We start from the raw sequence: 26,110 nt of genomic DNA, 5'->3' as shown, positions 1-26,110 counted from the left end.
ATACTTAAACATTGTATCTATTTAAAATATATAAAACATGTTATATACAAAAGTACTTCTACTACTCAGCTATAAAAACGAATGAAATACTGCCATTTGCAACAACATGGATGGACCTCGAGAGAATTATATTAAGTGAAACAAGTCAGGCACAGAAAGAAAAATACCACATGTTCTCACTTATTGGTGGGAGCTAAAAATTAATATATAAATTCACACACACACACACACACACACACAAAACCGGGGGGGGGGGGAAGATATAACAACCACGATTATTTGAAGTTGATATGACAAGCAAACAGAAAGGACATTGTTGGGGGGGAGGGGGGGAGGGAGAAGGGAGGGAGGTTTTGGTGATGGGGAGCAATAATCAGCCACAATGTATATCGACAAAATAAAATTTAAAAAAAAAAAAAAAAAAGTACTTCGAAAAGTTTGTGGAAAATAGATTTATTTATTTATTTTTTTTATGGTGATTAGATCCTATTTTTTTTTATTTTTTATTTTTTTTTTTTTTTAATTTTATTTTGTCGATATACATTGTAGCTGATTATTGCTCCCCATCACCAAAACCTCCCTCCCTTCTCCCTCCCCCCCTCCCCCCCAACAATGTCCTTTCTGTTTGCTTGTTGTATCAACTTCAAATAATTGTGGTTGTTATATCTTCTTCCCCCCCCCCCCCCGGTTTGTGTGTGTGTGTGTGTATATGTGTGTGTGAATTTATATATTAATTTTTAGCTCCCTCCAATAAGTGAGAACATGTGGTATTTCTCTTTCTGTGCCTGACTTGTTTCACTTAATATAATTCTCTCAAGGTCCATCCATGTTGTTGCAAATGGCAGTATTTCATTCGTTTTTATAGCTGAGTAGTAATCCATTGTGTAGATGTACCACATTTTCCGTATCCACTCATCTGATGATGGGCATTTGGGCTGGTTCCAACTCTTGGCTATTGTAAAGAGTGCTGCGATGAACATTGGGGAACAGGTATACCTTCGACTTGATGATTTCCATTCCTCTGGGTATATTCCCAACAGTGGGATGGCTGGGTCGTATGGTAGATCTATTTGCAATTGTCTGAGGAACCTCCATACCATTTTCCATAGAGGCTGCACCATTTTGCAGTCCCACCAACAATGTATGAGAGTTCCTTTTTCTCCGCAGCCTCGCCAGCATTTATCGTTCATAGTCTTTTGGATTTTAGCCATCCTAACTGGGGTTAGATGGTATCTCAATGTGGTTTTGATTTGCATTTCCCGGATGCTGAGTGATGTTGAGCATTTTCTCATATGTCTGTTGGCCATTTGGATATCTTCCTTAGAGAAATGCCTACTTAGCTCTTTTGCCCATTTTTTAATTGGGTTGCTTGTTTTCTTCTTGTAAAGTTGTTTGAGTTCCTTATATATTCTGGATATTAATCCTTTGTCAGATGTATATTTTGCAAATATTTTCTCCCACTCTGTTGGTTGTCTTTTAACTCTTTTGTTTCTTTTGCTGTGCAGAAGCTTTTTAGTTTGATATAATCCCATTTGTTTATTTTTCCTTTGGTTGCCCGTGCTTTTGGGGTCGTATTCATGAAGTCTGTGCCCAGTCCTATTTCCTGAAGTGTTTCTCCTATGTTTTCTTTAAGAAGTTTTATTGTCTCAGGGTGTATATTTAAATCCTTAATCCATTTTGAGTTGATTTTAGTATACGGTGAGAGGTATGGATCTAGTTTCATTCTCCTGCATATCGATATCCAGTTAACCCAGCACCACTTGCTGAAGAGGCAGTCCCTTCCCCAGTGAATAGGCTTGGTGCCTTTGTCAAAGATCAGATGGCAGTAAGTGTGTGGGTTGATTTCTGGATTCTCTATTCTATTCCATTGGTCAGTGTGTCTGTTTTTATGCCAGTACCATACTGTTTTGGTTATTATAGCTTTGTAGTATAGCTTAAAGTCAGGTAGTGTTATGCCTCCAGCTTTATTTTTTTTGCTCAGGATTGCTTTGGCTATGCGTGGTCTTTTATTGTTCCATATAAATGACTAGATAGTTTTTTCCATTTCTGAGAAAAATGTCTTTGGAATTTTGATGGGGATTGCATTGAATTTGTATATCACTTTGGGTAGTATGGACATTTTCACTATGTTGATTCTTCCAATCCAAGAGCATGGAATATCTTTCCATCTTCTTGTATCCTCTCTAATTTCTCTCAGCAGTGGTTTGTAGTTCTCATTATAGAGATTTTTCACCTCCTTGGTTAACTCAATTCCTAAGTATTTTATTTTTTTGGTGGCTATTGTAAATGGGCAGGCTTTCTTGATTTCTCCTTCTGCATGTTCACTATTGGAGAAAAGAAATGCTACTGATTTTTGTGTGTTGATTTTGTATCCTGCTACTGTGCTGAAATTATTTATCAATTCCAACAGTTTTTTTGCAGAGGTTTTAGGCTGTTCGATATATAGGATCATGTCATCTGCAAACAGGGACAGTTTGACTTCATCTTTTCCAATCTGGATGCCCTTTATTTCCTTCTCTTCTCTGATTGCTCTGGCTAGTACTTCCAACACTATGTTGAATAGGAGTGGTGAGAGTGGACATCCTTGTCTAGTGCCTGTTCTTAAGCTTTTCCCCATTCAGGATGATATTGGCAGTGGGTTTGGCATATATGGCTTTAATTATGTTGAGATACTTTCCCTCTATACCTAACTTATAGAGGGTCATTGTCATGAATGAGTGCTGAACTTTATCAAATGCTTTTTCAGCATCTATAGAGATGATCATATGGTCCTTGTGTTTGAGTTTATTAATATGGTGTATCACATTTATTGATTTGCGTATGTTGAACCAACCTTGCATCCCTGGGATGAATCCCACTTGATCGTGATGAATAATTTTTCGTATGTGTTGCTGTATTCTGTTTGCTAGTATTTTAGTGAGGATTTTTGCATCTATATTCATCAAGGATATCGGCCTGTAGTTTTCTTTTTTGGTTATATCTTTACCTGGTTTTGGTATCAGGATGATGTTTGCTTCATAGAATGAGTTTGGGAGATTTGCATCCGTTTCAATCTTTTGGAATAACTATTCCGAAAATAGATTTAAAAGATAATGCAAATCTTTCCAAAAACTTTTTAAAGGTACCCTCGAGTATACATGTATAAATATATATACAAGCATGTAGATTTTCCAGAAACTTTTTGAGGTATCCTGTGTTTGTGCACATAACATTTTTGTAAAACTACACCCTCATGTATCCTATTTTCCTTCTTTGCTTTGTTTTTTGTAGCATTTATTACTAAGAACTAATTTATATATTTTGTTCAGTTTTTCTCATCGAATTGTACGCTCCATGAGGGCAGGGGTTTTTGTGCATTTTGTTCATTGCTGTATCCAAAACAGTGCCTGCCACATAGTGAGTATTAATTAAATATTTTTTTCAAATGAAGGAATAAATAGAAATATGTGTTGCACTAACCATTCTCTAGTTTACTATCATTTAGGTTTTTCACCACTAAACTGATTTGGATAATCTTATTTTTCCAGCTAAATGCAGTAACCAGAGATTACACTTTATCCTGAACAGAACCATACCCATACATACATTGTCTCAATTTCTCAGCCTACTATCATTATATGACTGTGGTCAGAAAAGTATATTTAATTTTCATCCACTTTATATCACATATAATGAATAGCTAGAATATATCAAAACTAAACATAAAATACCTGGGAGAGGTGCAGTGTCCAACAGGGAACTAATATTTTTTAAACTTTTACAGACTGTGAGACCTGGGCCAGGTATTCTACATCTCATACCTCTACTCTACATTTACCACACTGAAGTATCACTGTTTATCTACTTTCCCTCTGTATATTTTACCTTTGTACTCCCAGGACCTAGCTAGACACTCCAAAAAGTGTTTGTCTAAGACATTTTAAATACTACTAAACCTATTGCTGAGCTGATCACTGCCCCACTACACTTCATGATTTGCAAATGCTGAAGCATGAGGCCCAGCATCTCAGATGATTCTAGCACACGTCCAGATTTGGGAAACATTGCCTAAAGTAGTTTGAAATGGAAGTGCTGTGCTATTCTGATACCCTCTCTGCATAATCAGTACTCCTACCTATATTATTCACTATCACTACATATTATAAAAATTGAGATTTAAGCTCTAAATACTCAAACTCATGACACTGAGATTACATTACTACTTACATTACTAATTTTACCAAATCCCCAACATTTTTTTTTTCCAAATGGAAATATATAACTCTGTTTATAATTATAAATTTGCTGAGTGGAATTACATGTACCTTAGCTCTTGAAAGCTACCCAGTAACTAGTGTCTAAAATTTACCACTCTAATCCCAGTGCTTAGTCCAAAGACATACATATTTACTGAATGAATGAATAAATAATAATTGATTTTTATAAGGCCCTATATCAAATTTCTAAGCTTCTTAGTTCAAATTTCAAATATAAATTATTAATACCTAATTTGAATAGTGTAATGGAAAACCATGCTCTCATATTTGGTATAAATTTATCTATTCTTTATAGAAAATAAAAGTTAAAAGTTTAGATTTACTTTGCTGTATATATGTCAATTATAATAGGTTCATGTGCATACATGGTTGGAGTAAAAAACAAACTTAAGCAGCACACTCAAAAAAAGGTTAATGAATTCTTTCTACTAGGTTTTTTGAGCTATTAGATCAAAATGAAATAATCAAAAACAAGAGTTTCAAAACAGTGCCTCTTTCATTTCAGGGCTGGGAAGAAAAAAGAAAACAAAATTTCAGGATATGAATTAAAAGCACTCTTCCAATCATATGATGTTACAGTCTTGAACACTGCTTTTCAAACTCTAGTCAAGAACTATTAAAAAATTTTTAATTCATTGTAAATCTATCCTTCTATAAAACACACACACACAAAAGACAACTGAATGTGAATGTGTACATAAATGTTACAGAAGTGTCAAATGACATTAAAGTTTCTACACTCTTACTCTTAGTAAGTAAGTACTTATCTTGTCTTAGACCAGTTAGCATACAGGAATGGATCACAATCAACCGATCTAGCCTGCTAATTCTACTACCTGGCTCACCCTATCACTATGAGGTGGCAGGAGGAAAGTGAGGCTGTCACTGAGGATCTCACTGCTAGTCCTCATAGCCCCTCAAACTCTGTGGAGTTCAATCTGAAACCACATAACTCTTTAGCTGAGTGTGTCTGGGTAGGGAGGCCGATCCCAAGAATTACTGTTTGAAAAATATACAGAACTACTAAGTAGTTATGATAAGTTTTCTTCAGAGTCCGTCCATTTTGAGCTGAAAGGGGAAATAACAGGGCAGCAGAAGAATAAATCATTATGATAATGAAGAGCAGTATGGAGAATATAAAAAGAACAGTGGCTAAAAGTGTAGGCTTTAGAAGCAGACATCTGTGTTCAAGTCCCAGCTTTATTACTTTGAATTTATGAGGATTGGAAAACTTACTTTAACAGTCTGAGCCTCAGTTTTCTCTTCAGAAATATCCACCTCATAAGAATGTTGTGAGAATTAAATGATATATAAAGTGGTTATTACAGTGTTTACTGTGAAAAACATTTACAGTAAGTACCTATTATTTTACTCTGATGATGATGATCATGATATTCCAGTGTTTTTCTAATTCAGACTGGTGCCACTGCCAGTTTTAAGAGGACTATCTGGAACTAGGGTAGCCATCTTCAAAACATGTTTCCCAGTGACCGACCCCTAAGACTTCTTTATTAGTACAGATAAAAAAAAATTTGAGTTTGATGAAAATATAAAGAAACATAATTGCAGTGGATTGGATTATGTCCTCCCCCCAAACTCACCGAAGCTTGAATTGTGTCCTCCAAGTTTTATGTGTTAGAAACTTAGCCCACACTGTGACTGTTAAGAGGGTGGGAAATCCTATTATGATAATCGAAAGGTGGAGCCTTGAAGAGGTAACTGGATCATACAGTAATGAATGGATTAAAAATGGTAGTCAGGGGAATGGTTCTGAGGGCTTTAAAAAAGAGGAGTGTGTGTCTGTCTCTCTGCTCTCTCTCTGCTTCCACCATCTTGCAATGTGAGACACCTGGGTCACTGTCATCACCACCAGATGGACTTTGGAATTCCCAGCCTCAGAAACTGTAAGCAATAAATTTAATTTTCTTTATAAATCACCCAGTTCTGTGTATTGTGTTACAAGCAACACAAATGGACTAATAATATATTAAGACGAATTCCCCCCAATTGGCTTTTAAATTTAAAAACCAATTTAAAATAATATAGCTTTAGTAGAACAGATTCATGTGTTACATGTATTTGGTATTTTTGTTGTTGTTGTTGTTGTTCTTTGTGGCTGGCCAGTATGGGGGTGTTACATGTATTTGAATAAAATGCTATGATTTTAATATAATTTTATATTAAATGTTTTGTCAATATAATTTTTGTTATGCTAAATCAAATTGTTATAGAAAATGAACCTAATTAATATCCTTTCAGGTATCAAAAATGAGGAACCCCAAAACATTTCCTTTTGCATAGCTCCTCTGAATTGCCGTGTAGTATATAAAACCAAGGGTCAGAGTATGGGAGTGTTGTCTGTGGACATTTCGGTGTTCCCAAGACCCTTTCAAAAGGTGTGTGAGGTCAAAACCATATTTATTATAATATTAAGACATTGCTTGCTTTTTCGTCATGTTGATATTTGCACTGATGGCACAAAAGTAATAGTAGGTGGATAAAACTCTTATCTCAGCATGAATCAAAGCAGAGGCACGTGAGAAAGTCTTTGTATTCTTCGCTGCCACACATTAAAACATCTTTGATGAAACAGTAAGTTAAAATTGTTGTGGAAACAGACTCAGCAAGAAGTGGTCAGCACTCAGAGGGTAGGAGAGTAAGGTATTTATTACACCGGCAGGCCCAGACAAGCTAATGCTTGAAAATTTGGACCCTGAGCTCAGGTCTCACAAAGTTTTTATAAGCGGACTCTTCCAGGGTTTTTACTTTTTTTTTTTTTTTTTCTTTTCTCAGCATTCACTAGGCTAGCATAGATAAGTGAGCTTGGTTACAGAAGCCAAAAATGCAAGTAGTGATTAGAGGCCAGACTAATGTTAATAAGCAAACAATGCTTCAAAGACAAAATAATACTTCAAGGACAAAACAGGCTTATGAGAAAATTATTTTGTCATTTTCTCAACAAAATGACATACTTTAAAATGCCCTTGATGAAGCAGTAAAATGACAAATTTTAAACCTTGACTCTTGACATGTTTTTCTAATATGTTGACAAATGGGAAGTACGCCTAACGAACTTCTGTACACATGGCTGAACAGTTAGGGGGGTACGTCAAAAAGTTTATTGAAAAACAGAATTAAAATATAATTGGAATCTTTCCATAAACTTTCTGAAGTATCCTCATATTTCTAGAAAGTGCTTGGACAATCTTTTTAGTGAATCAAGTGAACTAGCCACTATTATTTTTGCTTAAAAGAATGACTAACAGACAATCATTATTTAGGCTTGGATAACTCAGAGACATTTTCTCAAAAATGAATGAAATGAGTCTGTCATTTTAAGAAAAATGACTAACATTATTTGTTTACCATGATAAAATCTAGGCTTTCACGTAAAAACTAGAATTTTGAAAAACTTACCTGCCATGTTGAGCTCAAAAGCTTGTCAATACTTAATGACTTTCTGATGAGATTGGTGGCAATATTAACAATTTGTTTTTGTATTATATAATAAAATGAGTCAATATTGTAAGGTCTGAATGACTCACTGAGTCGATATTTTCTAAATGACTAGTGCTATGATGCTATAAAAGCATTTACTGAAAGTACATATAGACCAATAAATTTTAATGAAACAAGAGAATCAAAACCTTATTTATAGGCATTCAGATTCCACACTATAAGTACTGTTTAAAAAACTACCACTTATCAAGTTTTTGTGTGGTATCTAAGATTATTTACCATTATTTTAAAAATCCAGGGAAACAGGGAAGGAAGGAAGGAAGGAAGGAAAGAAAGAAAGAAAAGACCAGAACAATATGTTGAACTTTCAGAAGGAGAGAACAAACCCAAGGATATCAGAGATGGGGCAGGAGGGGGTTTGGGAAGTGATAGGTCAGGCAAAGGGCATAAAAAAAGACTACGATTTGTAAGAATTAATATGCTAATAATACAAATTTAAAATAAAAAAATTAAATAAATAAAAGTCTATCTATACATACATCTGCATAGGCTGGATTTTCTTAATATACTTCAATTAAAATAACATGTCACAATAGACAATGTATACACAGATGTGAGAATCCAGCCACAGTCTATTATACTAGACTTTAAAGTGATTTGCTAAATTAAAACATATCCACTGTCTATTTTTTAAAATTTTCTTAAGAAATAAAGTTATTTAAAAATGTTATTCATGTTAATATGCAAAGGATTTTTATTATTATTCTGAAATGAATTAATCAATATTTTTAAAAATTCTAAGCTTTATTTCTAACATGGTAATTATAAAATCCACATAAACAAAAGTTCTTTGGGGTTCTCAACAATTAAGAGTGTAAGGGGTCCTGAGATCAGTTTGAGGACCATTGGTATACATCTAAGAATTGAATACACGCAAAAGAAAATGTGCAATAATGACAAGTTTTCATTATAACAAAGGTAATATTAATTGTTTATAATTATCAAAACATTATAAAAAAGAGTATTATAATTAATAACGGTAATAATAGCGGTCTTAAGTTTTATTAAAAGGAATACTGTTAGTACCATGGAAAAAAATAAAAAATGGTATTCTTGTCTAAATTGTGATCTACTGACCACTAATGTAATGACAAATATTTGTGGAAACTTTTCTTTTTTTTTTTTTTTTTCGTTTCTTTTCACGCCACCTAAACTTTAATGTTTTCCTTAATCATTTGAGAATTTGAGTTATTTAGCATCAGTCCTCTAACATCTGTGACCCTCATTTAAAAAACTGGCTCACAAGTCACAATCTGGAAATAAGGGCAAAACAAGAATCAGTGAATTCTAAAGACCTGTCTTAATTATGAAAAGGAAAAAGATCTCAGTATACCTTCCCCACTTTGGAGGCAGAAACGTGCTTAACTACCCCTATAAACTGAAAATTTCATGAATCTTAAGAACCACTAGAAGAATTATGGTACTCCTTATAGCCAATAAAGCCTGATGGTCATAACAAAAGCTGCTGTGATGAAGTTGTCATGTCTAAGGCAACACAACTTTTCTCTACCTGTGCTTTGCAGAACAGGGCATCAATTGTAGTGCTGAAGCTAAAATAGAAAGCAAAACAAACCTTAAGCATCAACATTGTCGGGCCTTAAAAACTAACAGTGACATTACATGCAGCGCCATTATGGGCCCACAAGGGCGTATTAACGTGGCAGCCTAAGATGGAGCCAGGAGGAAGTAGGGTGGGAATGTCTGCGGGAACCTTGCATTAGCCCTTATTGGCCAAATACGCGCTTCCGCGCTCGTAAACACTGCCTGATTGCAATAGCTAGGCATTGAGACAGTATGCATGCTCTCATAACCTTTAAGCTGACTGGAGAATGTAAAAACCTCCCTTCCCCATTTGCCTTTAAAACCAAGTGCTTGGGGCCGAGCCCCTGGCGCACTCGGTAGAGTGCGGCGCTGCGAGCGCAAGGACGCTCCCGCCGCGGGTTCAGATCCTCTATAGGAATGACCGGTGCACTCACTGGCTGAGTGCCCGTCACGAAAACGACGAAAGAAAAAAAAAAAAGCAAGTGCTTGTGTGATAATAAACGAGAACTGCCTGACAGAACCCCCGCCGCATCTGAGTGTTATTTAACGGGCTGGTTGGGGCGGCTGTGCTCACCTCTCTTCACGGCTCTCTTCCTCCGTCTCCTCTCAAGGCGGACCGGGGAAAGAGGAATCCGGGCAATCCGCCCGCCCACCAGAAGGGACACCAAGGGAGAGACTGATAGCAAGGCAAGGGCTGTTCGGGTCAGCCGGTGACAGACCCGACACAACATGATAACTCAACAAGTTAAACACGCTGTGTTTGGTAGACCTATTCAAACTGTACAAATTCCACAAAAATTATGCATTGGGACTTCTATTTACTGTAGTCTTAATATGCAGATTGGTTAGGATATATGAGATTTAAAAGGATACAACAAATATTCATATTAGTCCATTATTCTGGGCTGTTTTTAGTATCGGTACGAATAAGAGAATTTAATTATGTAACAAGTAATCATTGTTTAAAAAAAGAAATCTAAAATCCCTAATGTAGTCTTTGCCATGTGGATGAATAATTTGTGATGAAATGGACTGTGTATGACGTTCGCAATGTTACAAGTATTATTTCAAAGCTCACCTATGAGAAAACACTTCATAGTTTTCAAAATCATTTACTGTGGACAAGGTTGTACATAGATTTGATCCCTACCCTCTAGAAAGACATAATCTAAATCCTACAAACTGATACCAACATGCGCGGGTACTTCAAAATGTTCAGGGAAAAATAGAATTAAAAATAATATGAATCTTTCTTTGAACTTTTGAGGACCCCTCATATAAGCAGCCAAGTAACAGTAATAGAACAGTCAGTGAACCATCACCAAGAAACTCAGTGTACCTACAGATCAAAAGTGAAAGCATTTTAGGGATACGAAAAATGTAGATTAGGATGAATAATGATAGATAATCTATCCTTAGACAAGTATGAACAATCCATAAAGTTTTAACAATGTGCCAGAGAACCAATTTAGATCATGAAGGCACAGCTCTAAAAGAAGAGATTGTAGGAAAGTTCAGACAGTGGTAGGAAAAGTAGGATGAATAAAGCAGAGGAAGTATAAGCAGGAGATATCTGAATAGTGATGGAGTTTGGATGTGTTGTCCACCCATGTGGAAGTCTAATCCCCAATGTGGCAGTGTTGGGAGCTTGTTTGAGTCATGGGGGCAGATTCCTCATGAATGGATTAATTCTCTCCCTGGGGGGTGGGGGTAGTGAGTGAGTTCTCACTTTATCAGTTCCACAAGAGCTGGTTGCTTATTGGACCCTGGCACCTCCCTTTCTCTCTCTCTCTTGCTTCCTTTCACCATGTGATCTGCTTGTACCTGCAGGCTGCCTGCCACTTTCTGCCATGAGCAGAAGCAGCCTGAGCCCTGCACCAGATGCAGTTGTCCCGGAATTATAAGCCAAATAAACCTCTGTTCTTTATAAATTACTCAGTTTCAGGTATTCTGTTATAGCAACATAAAAAAGGACTGATACAAATAGCTTAAAAAAAAGAAAGCACAATTTTGAAAATTATAGTTGATATAAAACTGTCTCTTTCTATAAATAATACATATTTGAAACAAGATTTTAAATTCTAGGATTTAAGAAATGGATTTAAGGATTTAAGAAACGAAAGAATTGTTACCAAATATCAGCTACTAACATACTAATTTTGTTAAATTTATTAGTTTCTAGACACAGGGGCACAAACAAGGATAGTGATAATTTCTGGTCCTGCCAAAACATAAATAGTTAGCTGGACAACTGCTCATTAAAAATAAAATTCAAATGTTTTCTATGAATCATTGCTGCTTTGCTTGCAGATACAATTAACCTGAATCCCCTATTACCATAGCAGGTTGCCTTTCTGGTAAGAGCAGTAATTTGGGAGTTTACATTGTGATTACAGCATTTAAAGTAATTCTGAAGCATAAATGCTGATTTTTAAGGTATTAAATTAACAAAATAAAACAAAAATCATCCTACACTGATGAGATAATTGGTGAAACTGGTATATTTTATACTTTGTTCTTTAACGTATACACAGACGGAAAAGCTATATGGCAATCTGTCAAGAGCCATAAAAACCTTTTTCCCTCAAAATTACACCACTGGAAATTGATTGTAAGGAAAACATTTCACTACTGTAAAATCCATAAAATCAAAAGAGAAAATATGCTCACTACTGTATTTATATCTATATTATTTATAATATCGAAAAAGCTAAATGTTCAACAAAAGGAAGGAATGTTTGAGTAAACAGCACAGCTCTTAAATTATTAAAAAAAACAAACTGATAGAAATTAGTAATTAGACATGCTAAGTAGAAAAAACACCAAATGGAATATGCTCTAAGAATATAAGTGAAAATAGCTATGTATCTGAAAAAAAGACTCAAGAAAAATGAAAAAAATTTTTTAAATGTTTTTTAGAATGGTGGAACTACAGGAAAAATGCTTCTATAAGCAGGATTTCATTTCATGTTATAGTTACAAAATTTTTTATAAACTCATATTCCCCCAAAACACTTCAGAGAATAAAATCATCAGTAGTTAAAAATGATATAAATATAATATATAATTGATAATAATATAATTAATATAACTGTGACTACTTTTTAAAAGTGCATTCTTCCTCTGAAATACTGTGAAAATCATTTGCCAATTTTAAATGTCATTTTCAAATTTGTGACTACATTCTGTATTAAAGTTTTGCTAAAATATAGTTTATACTGAAGAGTGTTCTGCTTACTAGGCCACTTGGGAATAACTAAACAGATTAAGTTAAAATATTAATATTAACCATCCATTTTACAAGCATTTACTAAGTGCTTACTGTGTACCAGTAACTGTAGCAGAGGCCAAGAAGTCTCATTTTCCATTGAATTCCTCCTGCTTCACTCCTTCCTTTAGCCAGCATGCTTCTCCTCTACTACGCTTTTTATTTTTGTCATCTACTTCACCTACTTTCATGTTCCACTTCATGACCCAAAACCTCATCTTAACCTCAAGACTTGGTTCGGTGGACAAAAATTTTTTCTGGGAGAACATATAATCATATGACATCACCATTAGTATTTAAGAAAAAAATTTATCTTCTCTATCTACCTTATTATTTTCGATTCACTCTAATACTCTCTTCCATAGTTTCCTTGTCACTTTCAGTCTCTCCGATTCTAACAGCTCTTTATTTTCTGCCATTAATCATAATGAGATCTTCCCTAATTTAAAATAAAAATGGAAATCTGTCTTACTCTTTCCGATTACACTTGATATTTTTATCTACTACTATTGAATTCACCGAATACATGTTCTAAAGCAGTACTTTCTATTGTGAATCCACCCAGGTGTTTTCTTTCTTTTAATGTCCCTGTAACCTGGCTCCTGTTTGAAATGATATTAATAAAGTACTCTCACAAATTAATCCTTCCCACAATTTGTCTCCTAGACTTTCTTCTGTTATCACTCTAATCAATCTTTCTGTAGCACCAAACAATGTTTACTTACTCTCTCCTGAAAATATTAACTTCTTAGCTTCAGGGACATAATATTATGCTGGCTTTCCTTTTTTTTTTTTTTTTTTTTTTTTTTTTCCCATTCAGAATCTCCTAGCCTTCTTTATATGTCTTTATTTTGGTGTCTTTCAAATTAAAATATCAGTACTGGGAGCCTTGTATTCTGAGGCTAAAGGGTTCTGAGATGTCAGGCGATGTGCTCCTTTTTTTATACTTAAGCAAAATCACCTCCACTTTAGTAATCATCACTGGTTAAATATACTTCGAGGGCTCAATACAAGTCAACTTTCAAACAAAGTTAACAAGTAAAACTTGCCAATGATCTCAAAATGGATTTGCACATCAGTAGACGATTAATATGAGATAGTTTTTAATCTAATAGTAACGAATTAAAAAACTAACACATAGAAATGCTTAAAAATAAGGAGGTGGGGATCTTAGCATTTCATGTTGACAGAAGCCATGGACAAAACTCAATCTTGGGCATATACTTATATAGCTACTAAATGAGGCACTCTAATGTCAAAAGACAGAACTATCAATCTAGTACATGTAATTTTCTGTCTATGTGAGATTATATCACAAAGCTACGATAATCCCCTTTCCCCAAAAATGATTTTTTTCTTTTTTTAAAGTAGCAGATCTGAAGTCACACTAGGTAGGTGGTAATCTCACTATGTGAGCTGGCTTGACTATTCCCAGTATCTGGCCATTTACTGCATGTAGAGCTATCCTCTAGTTTATTATATAGTGTAGGGAAAGGATATCACAAATTTGCTAAGGAAATGCAAGTCGAATATTACCTTAAAAGCAAGAAAGCGAATGGTAACTTATCCTAGTTCAGTATGAGGTTTGGGGAGTAAAACTAGGAGAAAATGTTCTAGTTTTGAGTGAAAAATGGTAATACAGATAAATGTGGGGTGGGACAAAGAATGATTGTCTCTGAAGACAGAGATAAAATAAAAATCAGCTAACTTAAGATTGAAAGCTTTTGATTGACATGGTAAAAGTAACATGAAAAGAGGAGGAAGGTTAACTGTAGAGACATTTCAAATTTTAAAAGTCCATAGACTCAAGGAGGTCTTCTGTCATTAAGTGCAATTAAGTTTATATATACCTGTGGATTTTTCTTAAACAGATATAAGACCAAGTGCCATGACCACAAAGAAATACCATAAAATATGAACCCAGATTTCAAATTAGAATTTGATTTATAGCCTAGATGTGATATGAGGTTCTCTAAATCTCTGAGTAACTAGGTTTATTTGCATTAACTTATCCAGCTTGTCACAGGCACACAAAGATCTCCCAACTCTCAGTTCATTAGGGTGATTACTTGTATTGAGTATGACTTAATGTTAAATTTAATAAGATGATCTGGTAGATTATCAAATTTAAAAGAGATTTAAGTTCTTGGCAAACTAAGTGACCTGTGAATGGTTAGGATCATTCTATCCTAACCCATGCTACCTGTGAGAATATTCTGGAGGTAAACCTGGGCTCAAATTCCAGCTCTGTCACTTCTTGGGCAAATTATTTAACCTCTCTAAGACTCAACATCTATATCCCTAAATGGAGATGATAAAAATACCCATTTAAGAGTGCTACTACGAGGATTATGAAAGAAAATGCATTCCAATTGCACAGCAGAATACTCAACATATAGTAAGCAAAAAATGGATGTTTACTCTATTTACTAATCTTTTTCTTCTCAGTGCTCAGGAGCCAAACCATCTAAGTTCAAGATATAAGATGCTATTTTTGTCCCAAGTAAGGATATGAGAATTGCTAAGACGACATAAAAAGGAATTACTTTTGTTTCTCAAAGTGGGCATGCTATCCATATGACTGTCGCCTTGCTGCCGTGGCTTAGTGAGAATTGGGACGGAGGACAGAGAATGAAAATGGAACAATTGCTGATGCTAATATATGCATATCGGTGGCAAAAGAATAGAGGAGAGCAGAGGCTCCATGGAAAATAAAAGGAAGAAAACACAAACATACTTATTAATATAAAGAATGTTATTAAATCTCAAGACATTGTTCTGTAATCCCAAAACATTGTTCTCAATGGTCAACACCTCTGTGAATGAAGTGAAGGTCAATTTCATCATCTGCAGTTTTAGCAGGTAATTTAGCAGAGCAATTATTGCTAGAGGGTTCTGTGGGTAGGAGTATAATAATCTTCACGATTAGTGGTTAGTGTGAACAGAGAGTGGGTTTCATTTAAAAGGAAGTGTACTCAAGGTAAGTACAAACAATTAAATCTGGGCTGCGCCACTTATTAGCTTATGATCTTGGGCAAATTACTCAACCTCTCTGCTTCAGTTTTCTCATCTGTAGAAAGGGATAATAACAATACCTGTCTTGTAGGGTTGTTGCTAAGATTAAATAAATTAACATGTGTAAGTACTTAGAACAGTGTCTAGCACATAGTAAGAACAGCCTAAGTGTTCACTGATACCGTTATTCAACAAAAATCTACAATTGAGAAGGAAAAAACTATACAAAAGTAAGCCTGTATATTCTGGGGAAACAACAATGTTTGGGCACAAGTGAGTTTGCTTTCGGGCTTAAGAGAGTTAGGGTTCTCCCATTTGATACAAGGCCCTAGTAGCAGTGGGAGAAACTCAGCGGTAGTAAGTTTGAGATATTAAAATAGACACTTAGGTATTTTCAGAACCATGATATCACAAATGTACTCTGGAATTTTATTATATTCATATTCTTACACAGGTAATTGACTTATAGCTTTTAGTTCATATATAAAATTAAAATTTAAGAAATCATCTTACCTTTGAAACCACTTGAAAATAAATATCAATACCATGAGGGAAACAAACACACACAAATTCCCGACAACTTTTCCTTTAAGGTAAATTTAAAGATATCATGGGTATGCATGTGTATGAATGTCTGACTTGGCAAAACTATAGCCCATCCCCTGTTTTTGTATGGTCTACAAACTAAGAATGGCATTTACATTTTTAAATAGTTGAAAACACACACAAAAGAATATTCATAATATTTCACAATATATGAAAATTATATGAAATTCAAATTTCAGTGTCCATAAATAAAGTTTTATTGGACACAGCTGCAATCATTCATTTATATTGTCTACGGCTACTTTGGGGCTACAAAGACGAAGCCAAATAGTTGCAACAAAAATTATATGGCTTGCAAAATCTAAAATATCTACTCTCTGGTTCTATACAGAAAAAGTCTGCCGTTGTGTGTGTTTGCCATAGTACGTGTTACGATGAAAGGGAGCAAATTAAACTCCTAGTTGTGATTCTCCAAATATGACTAGACTGCCTTATTTAACTGTGACAATACTCACTTTTAGGTTCCATAACAAGAGATACTTTCCCCAAAGCCAACGAGTCTTTGAGTGGTGGTCATTTCTGAAGAGAAATTAATTCCTCTAATGCTGTATATTGCAAATCTCTAGAGCTCACTGAGTACCAGTTTGAAAATTTGACCCCTTCCGAAGCTGCTTCTTGTTGAAAATTTGGCCCTGCCTACAACTTCTTAAATAGTCCACTAATGAGAAGTGTAGAAGTAGAGAAGAAAAGGAACTAGAATTTATCAAAACCTACCATGTGTCAGACACATTATATTATTTCTTTCAGTTCTTCATGAACAATTTCATGAAGTAGGAATCACTGCCCCTATTTTACTGTGGAAGGAGAAAGGTTCAGTGAGGTTAAGTAGCTTGTCAAAGATAATACAGATTCGAACACATGTCTGACAATACAAAACCTCAGTTATTTTCACTAAATCAGGGGCTTTCAAATATTTTGATCATAACCCACAGTAACAAGTACATATTACTTCATGATCCAGTACATGGATACATAAATATATACAATTGAACAAAGGTTTCATGAACCAATACTTACCCTTAAAATGTACAGTACACTCTGATATTTCCTATTCTACTCTATAAGTTAAAAATTGATAGTTACAACCAACAAAATTATTTTCACAACCCACTAATGGATCACCATTACCCGATGTCTAAAAAATGTTTTTAAATCACTGCACTAAATCAGATGACTCTCAACCTAGGGAAAAAAATTAGACTCTTTAGTTACAAAGTTTGGTCAACCTTGCCACTTGTACATCTGCTTTGTGAAAGCAAAATAAAAGAATAGCTACATTTTAGATGTTTGTCAGAGGTAATCAAATGCTGTTTTGAGATACCTGTTATGTAAGATAACTAAAGATCATGTTACAGGTGCTTTATATATTTGTTTATCTATTATTACTACACTATTACACTATTATTATTCCCATTTTACAGATGAAGAAACAGGCACAGGAAGCTTAGTTAGACTGTCCAAGAGTGCACAATGAGTGAACAGCTGAGGAGGGATTCAGACCCAGGTAGTTGGGCTCCACAGTTCACACTCTTAATCACTGTGCTGATTTAATTTATCATGGGACCTTACACCTTTGTCATTAGTTTATCAAAGGACCAACTTCAGCAGAATTGACGGAACATTTTTAACTTTTGACTCTTTATTAAGAACTGACCATGTAAAGAATTAGTTCCATTAAAAGTGCTATGAAAATGCTTTATTAATTACATTGTCACTGTTTCCTGTGTAAGGGACCAGCTGGTCTCTCCAGATGTAATATATGCTTTATTTGCTTTACTTCATTATAAAATAAAAGCTATGTGAGATCTCAATTCCATTTTTTTTTTGTCAGAATTTACCTTTGCCTCAGAGTTAAAGTATGCATTTATCATTAACAGCTAACACTTCATGGCTATGCTCTTCTATACACCTGCCTACCTTCTTATTCCTCACATTCAGCAACACTATGCTGGGATCTGGATAATTAGATGTGAGACAGATATGTCCAATACTCTCGTTGAGCTGAATATTTAATGGGGGAACCATACATTCAATAAATAATTTCATTATTAATGGCATGTATAAGTTCTAAAAAGGAAACTTACTCCATACATTGACAGTATATTACTGGAGGACCTAATCTAACAAATGAGGCTAGGATATCCTTAAGGGAGAGACATTTATGATGAGCTGTAAAGGATGAAAGGGAATCTTTCTGCTTAGAATAAATCCCAGGCAAAGAGGAAAAAAAATGTAGAAGACCTTGAGGAGGGAAGAATGGCTCTTTCTAAAATTCATAATTGATAGAACCCATTTTGTTGGCACCTGCCAAGACACTTGCTAGGAACAGGGAAAAGACGAGAGCTGTCTTACTTACTTGATAAAGGGCAATTCTGCTCTAGGTGGGAGGGGGTACTGTAGTAGTTCTCAATTTTGGTTAAACATTAAAATCTGGGGAGTTACGAGGGTACTTCAAAAAGTTTGGGGAAAGAGTTGTGTTAATTTTTAATTCTATTTTTCCATGAACTTTTAAAAGTACCCTTGTATTTCAAGGAAAGAGGCCATGGAGTGAGAGAAGAGAAGGACCTGTTTACTCAATTTTATATACTAGGTGAAAAAAGAAATTAGGAGACTGGAGAAGACTGTTATACGATGGTAATCTTATTGATCTATTTAATAGCATCTACATATGTCTACAAAAGAGCAGAACATTTAAAATTTTTATTTCTAATTTTATGAAATGAAAGGTTTTTGCCATCTTGAAGGAACCTAGATTTCATAAATATTAACATTAAACAGGCATGAAAACTGGAACAGGTGGAGCACAGAGGAAAGCAAATCTTCCCTGGACATTTGCTTTTGTTGACAATCAATATTTGTTAAAATGGATAGATAAAAATTCAGAAGGCAATCAGTACTGTTAGATTAAATGTTTAAGAATCCATTTTACGTTGTATTAGAAACACAGATTTTTTTTTTTCTGGTTTCCTTCCTTTTTTGCCATTTTTTGCTACCATGCTTTTCCTATTTTAATTCCTTTGCCATACACAAATGCAACAAATAAAAATCAATTGGTGGCAGGGGGCTTCCTAACTTAAAAATGGTTTCTCAACCATTTATACAGTTTATTACATAACAGGTACTGTGTAAAATGTATTGCTTACATGATCATTTTGCTTGCTTCATCACAACCACTTTTTGACATCTATGTTATATGTATTTTTTTATGTCATATGTATTTATGACATCTATGTCATAAGTGAGGATGCTGAAGCACAAAGAAGTCAAATAACTCTGTGCCAAAGGTCATACAATGAGAGATGCCATAGGCAATTAAACAGATGCTATACCGCTTGGAGTTTATTTAACCTGTTGTCTGAACACAGTATATTTGTTGGATCTCAGGGAAGACTATAAAGAAAGAAATAATAGCAATCTTAGGGTTTTCTTATTTTGTTTTGTTTTGTTTTTTTAAAGCATAGTATCTTTTCTCAAGTGAGAAAAGTTCTGAGTTGAATTAGATTGGGTGAATAGAATAAAAAGGGAAGTGGGTCAGTTTTAATAACCATTGATTATAAACTGTTGTATAAAAAAATATACCAGTGGTTCTAAATTTTAGTGTGCATAAGAATCTCCTACGGGTCTAGTTAAAACACACAGTGCTGGGCCTTACCTCTCCCAGTTTCTCGTTCAGGGGGTCTAAGGTAGATTCTGAAAATAGGCATTTCTAACAAGTTCTCAATTAATGCTGTTGGCCCAGTGACCACAACTTGAGAACCACTGTGCTATACCTACATAAATTCACTCTCTCACACAGCTAGAGTTAAATCAACCACACACTTTTCTGAAGAAGTTAGAAAAAAAAAAAAACGGTTCTTTTGGAGATTAAAGAGATGTGGAATTTTCAAAAAAACATTTTTTAAGTTTTTCCTTTATTATATTTTTGAAAATAACAGTTGATGCATACAAAACTATATGTAAGGTACATAAATTGTAAAAACCATCTGTCTCATACCTAATTCATATAGTGATAATCAATGTCTTCAAATACAACTGATAAACTTCTTTTAATATTAAACTGTATTTATTTTTGTAACTGTCAAATATTCTTATGAGATTTAATTTCTGAATATACATAATAAATCTTTTTTTATTGTTTATTCACAATTTTCACTAGCAAATAAACACTATTGTTACTGAAGTCTAATCTAATTATGAAGTTTTACAAGAAGAATAATCCAAACTTTCCAAGATGCATAGTAAAACTACTGAAGACAGAAAGAACACAAGGAGGTATTTTATCCTAAATTTACCAATTTTAGTGCTTTTTTTAAATGAAGAAAGCATAAAATTTAAGACTGGGATAGATGACTCAAAATAGGCCTTCAAAAATAACAATAAAATAACCTTCAGTGCTATCTAAGTAATTCTATACAATGAATATCAGCAATGAAGTAAATTCTTACCCAGATCTAGTCGTTTTGAATTCCACCTTGAGGATAGGTTTGCATGGTTCTGGTTTCTTCCCATCCTTTAACTGTTTTCCTAAAATATATTTTCCTGCATTAAATTCTAATCTAAATTTTTCTAAATACTTACATTGATAGTTTATAAAATGAAAATGAATTTTAATGAAATCCAACATAAAACATTTTGAAGTGATTATGAAAGCATTTAATACAAAATATTTTTTAAATGATTATGTAAATCTACTGTTTGAAATTCAGTGCTGGAAAACAAACACAATGAATAAAACTTAATAACAACATTTATGTGATAGAATTCCAGTAAGAGAAATTGGTAGTCTTCTCGAAGTTCTTAACCAGAAGATAAGCAAGACAGAATTTCAATATGCTAAATAAATACAATTTTTAAAATAAAAAGATTTGAAAAAAACAAATCTATATCATATTTTTGCCAAGTGTGACAGGCTGCAAAATTAAATGCTATGTTTAGAAATTAATTTATATTTATTCTCCTAAAGTAAAATGTTAATAAATTCATTTATATTTATTCTCCTAAAGTAAAATCCATCCATTATAATGTCCAAAAGACTGATAAAATATACCATCCTCTAAAAGAAGTCAGAAACTCATTTTATCAAAAGAATTTTGACTATTTTTTTAAAAAGTTTGTTGACTTCAGTTATCTATTTCTACATGTTCATTGTAGAAACTGTAGAAAACTAAAAAATATATACAGAAAATAAAACATCTATTTCCCATTTTTCAGAGATTAATTGCTATCAACATCATTATATTTCTTCTGGCAAATCACTAAACTTGGGGATGATCTTGGGGATCCCTGACACACCCCCTTGCCCCTGACACCTCTTATCCTCTTTCATAGCTTTCTTTTTTCTCCATAGCACTTAACACATTCTAATATATTTTATATTTTACTTCTTTATTTTATTTGTTTGCCTAACCAACAAGAATGTAAATTCCAGGAAAGCAAAGCAAAGTTTTTTTGCTGAGTGTGTTTTCTGTTGTTGCATCCCTGGTGACAAACATTATTTGGCATAGAGTGGGTACTCAACTAATGAGTAGGATAAATTCCTAGTAAAGGTATATCTGGGTAAAACTGTATTCCAGAAAGATTGTAGCAATTTATATTTCTATCCAGTGTAAGAAAGTTATTTTGCCACACCCTTCACCAACACTGCTATTTATTTTTTATTTGATAAATGGAAACAGTAACTTGTACTGTTTTGATCCCTAACTAGATATGTATTTCTTCTTTTAAAAATAGCTTGTTGTCCTTTACCGATGCTTCTATGTTACTTATCTGTCTTATATCACAAAATAAATTTTATATTCAAAGTTCATTAACATTGTGTCCATCATACATGTTGCAAATATTTTCCCTACTGCCACTTGTCACTGAATTATTACAAATTTTTAAAAATTGGGGAGGATGTCATCAAGATGACAGAACTGATGCACCCAGCATCACTCTCTCCTATGGCCAATCAATTTATAACTAATACAAAGCAAAGACTGCCAATCTGGGACTGCTACAGCTCAGGGAAAGAGGAGGAGAGACCTGCAGAGTTCATGAAGGCAGGAGCAGCTCTAGTGAGAGAAAGAAGGGACTGCTCGAACTGTTTTGAGCCCTAGCCACTTTAACACTGGACCAGTGAGCACATGGAGGAGGAGATGGCAAAAGCACAGCTGAACCCTTTTCATGAAGTTGCTTGGAGTCTGCAGGGGAAAAGAGGGCCCCAGAGCGTAGCACACCAGCCTCGACCCCAGGCCAGTGAGACCACCGACAGGGTTCTTTGGGACGACTGACAGGGTTCTTTGGAACCACACTGGAGTGAGGGGCTGCAGCCAACCAAAACTAGGAGCCACCCAGAGGCCAGTGAGTCACCTCAAGGGACTGGTACATGGCCTGCTCCACAGGAAGTGTTTGCAGTGTGGATAGAGGCTGGCCTGCAGGAGAATATTGGGGTTCAATGTCAGCAGCTGACCTGCCTTCCAATTGGCACAGGCCCACTCAGTGGAGACTGGTCAGAAAGACAGATCTGTAGTGGGTGCAATTTGCTGGAAAAACTTAGTGCTGGGCCAGAATTTCCACACAGCCTAGGTGTATCTGACCCCACAAGACCCAGAAGTGATTAAAAGGTCAACAATTAAAACCTGAGCTGCACAAAAAGCCTTCCCGAGAGAATCAGTGGCAAAGGAGCAATTTAGCCCAACGACAGGCCTCAAGTGCTGGTCCCCAGAGGAAATTTCTCCATTTTGGAATTAACAAAAGGACAACAAATGAGTTCCAGTGCAGAGTTTAAGTGGTGGTGGTAGATAATGATCAAACACAGAACTAAAAGAAAAAAATAAAATAAACAGATCAGAGACAAAGCTCTGATATTAACCACTAAAAGCTGAACACCACAAAAATACCTATAAAATCTAGAAGAGACAGCAGTCTCCTCAAATGTTCAAGCATCAATGAAAAAACACAAAGACTGAGAAAGAACAGAGAAATATGATATGATCAAACGAAATGCATCAAGCACCAGCAAGGGACCCAGAGGAACAGCAGATTTATGAAATGTCTAACAAAGAATGTAGAATAATGCTCTTAAGGATGTTCAGGGAATCGCAAGAAAATGCAGATTGAAATTAAATGATATCTGGAAAACAATCCAGGAGCAAAATGAGAAACTTGACAAAGGAACTGAATCAAACTTAAAAAAAAAAAAAAAAAAAGAAATTCTAGAAATAAAGAATACATTATCTGAACTGAAAAACTTGAAAGAAAACTCAAAGAGCAGACTTAATCAAATTCAGGAAACAGTCAGTGAGCTTGAAGATAAAACATATGAAATTATGCAATTAGAGGAGCAAAAAGAAAATGAATAAGAAAAAATGAAACAGAAATACAGCAAACACAGAACTCCCTCAAGCAAAATAACCTCCACATAAATGACATACCCAAAAGTGAAGAAAAAGGAATAGATGTAGATAGCATATTCATTTCCTAAGTACAGAAGAAGATGATAGCATCCACGTATGGGAAGCTCAGAGGTCAACAAACAAATTCAATCCAAGGAGGAACACTGCAAGGCACAACATAACGAAGTTATCAAAAAACAAACATAAAGAGAGAATACTGAAAGTAGCAAGAGAAAAAAAACACATAATATTCAATGGAGCCCCAATATAGCTCTCTGCGGACTTCTCAGTAGAAACCCCACAGGCCAGAATAGAATGGTATGATATATTCAGAGTGCTAAGGAAAAAGACTGTTGACAATAATTGTCTATCCTGCAAAACTAACCTTCAAATATGAAGGAGAAATAAAGTCTTTCCCAGACAAAAGCTAAGAGAATTCACCAACACTAGTTCTGCCTTACAAGAAATGCTAAAGGGAGTTCTTCAGTCTGAAAGAAGACAACACTGAGTAGCAGCTAGAAAACATTTGAAGGTACATAACTCATTAGTAAAGTAAGTTCACAGACAACCTTAAGATATTACAGTGTTGTAATGCCGTAAACCTACCGCTTAAATCCTTAGAATGAGGATTAAAGCACAAACCTAACAAGACAACAACAGATACAATATCCATATAAGATATAGGCAATATTAAAATATGTAACTTTAAACAACAAAATGTCAAAAAGTTGGGGTAAATGACACAAAAGCATGTAGAATTGGCTTTGGTTCTTTCTTTTTTCTTATATATAAAAGTTAAGTTGTTATTAATCTAAAATAATCTGTTATAGTTATAACATGTTTGTTGTAAGCCTCATAGGAACCAGAACCCCAAAACTTATGAGACATACTAAAAATAAATAACAAGAAATCAAAATACACTACTAAAGAAAACCAGTCAATCACAAAGACAATAAGATCAGAAAAAAGAAAAAAAGATTTGACAAAACAAGCACAAAAAAAGCAACAAAATGGCAGTAACAAGTCCTTGTATATCAATACAAGGCCCCAATTAAAAGACTTAAGGCCCCAATTAAAAGACACAGAGTGGCTCAATGGATTTTCAAACAAGAACTAACAATAACTACCCAGAAGAAACTCACTTCACTTTTAAAGAAACACATGGACAAAAAGTGAAGAGATGAAAAAAGATATTTCATGCAAACAGAAACCAAAAACGAACAGGAGTTGCTCCACTTATATCAGATAAAATAGACTTCAAGCCAGGGAAAGTAAAACAAGATAAAGAAGGCCATTATATAATAATAAAGAGATCAATTTAAGAAGAGGATATAACACTTCTAAATATATATATACACCCAACTCTGGGACACTCAGTTATATAAAGCAATTACTAGTCCACCTAACAGGAGAATAGACTCCAACACAATAATAGTTGGGGACTTTCATACCCCACCTTCAATAAAGAACAAATCATCCACTGAGAATTAACCAGGAAACATAAGAATTAATCTCTACTGTAGGCCAATTGGATTTAATGGAGCATATATAGAAAATTTCATCCAACAGATGCAGAATACATATTCTTCTCAGCAGCACATGGGATATTTTCTAAATAGAACATGTGTTAGGTCACAAAACAAGCATCAACAAATTAAAAAAAAATTAAAAATTGTATCACTTACCTTGTCTGACCACAATGAAAGAAAACTAGAAATCAACATTAAAAGGGACAATAGAAACCATACTAATACATGGAAATTAAACAACAAGCTACTAACCAACTAACAGGTCAAAGAAGAAATGAAAAAGGAAAATAAAACATTCCTGGAGACAAATGCAAATGAAAATACCACATACCACAACCTATGGGATATAGTAAAAGCAATTCTAAGAGGAAAATTTATAGCAATAAATGCCTGCATCCAAAAAGAAAAAAAGACTTCACACAAACAACCTAACATTACACCCCAATTAACTACAAAAGCAAGAACAAACCAAAGCCAAAATCAATAGGAGAGAAAATACAAAGATCAGAATGGTAATAAATGAATTAGCGATTTTAAAAAATACGAAATATTGATGAAACAAATAGTTGGTTTGTTGAAAAGATAAAATCGATAAACCTTTAGTGAGACTAAGGAAGAAAAAGTGAAGACTCAAATAAATAAAATCAGAAATGAAAAAGACATTACAACCAATAACACAGAAATACAAATGATCATAAGAGACTACTATGAACAACTATATCCAAACACACTGGAAAACCTAGAAGAAATAGATAAATTCCTGAACAACACATACAACTTAACAAGGTTGAATCATGAAGAACCAGAAAACCTGAAAAGACTGATTATGAGTAATGAGACTTAAGCAGTAGTAAAAAGTATCACCCCACACAAAAAAGGAAAAAAAAAAAAAAAAAAAAACCCCAAAAGCCAAGGACCAGACAGCTTTCCTGCTGAATTCTACTAAGCATTCAAAGAAGAACTAATAGCAATAATTCCCAAATTCTTCCAAAAAACTGA

At 34.4% G+C, this 26,110-nt stretch overlaps 1 protein-coding gene across 4 annotated transcripts in view; it reads right to left on the bottom strand.

Annotated features, from left to right (window-relative positions):
* The window catches only part of STXBP5 (syntaxin binding protein 5), a 184,239-nt gene that overhangs the window by 75,567 nt on the left and 82,562 nt on the right, over window positions 1-26,110 (bottom strand). For all 4 annotated transcript variants that reach the window (XM_063096374.1, XM_063096375.1, XM_063096376.1 and 1 more), the window contains exon 9: window positions 20,652-20,730. In XM_063096374.1, the coding sequence (XP_062952444.1) occupies window positions 20,652-20,730 (79 nt within the window). The remainder of the gene's footprint in view (window positions 1-20,651; window positions 20,731-26,110) is intronic.

The sequence above is a fragment of the Cynocephalus volans genome, chromosome 5, assembly GCF_027409185.1.
Source record: "Cynocephalus volans isolate mCynVol1 chromosome 5, mCynVol1.pri, whole genome shotgun sequence".
In the NCBI taxonomy this organism is placed as follows: domain Eukaryota; kingdom Metazoa; phylum Chordata; class Mammalia; order Dermoptera; family Cynocephalidae; genus Cynocephalus; species Cynocephalus volans.
The sequence above is the reverse complement of the archived record's forward strand: the minus strand, read 5'-3'. Positions and strand labels throughout refer to the sequence as shown.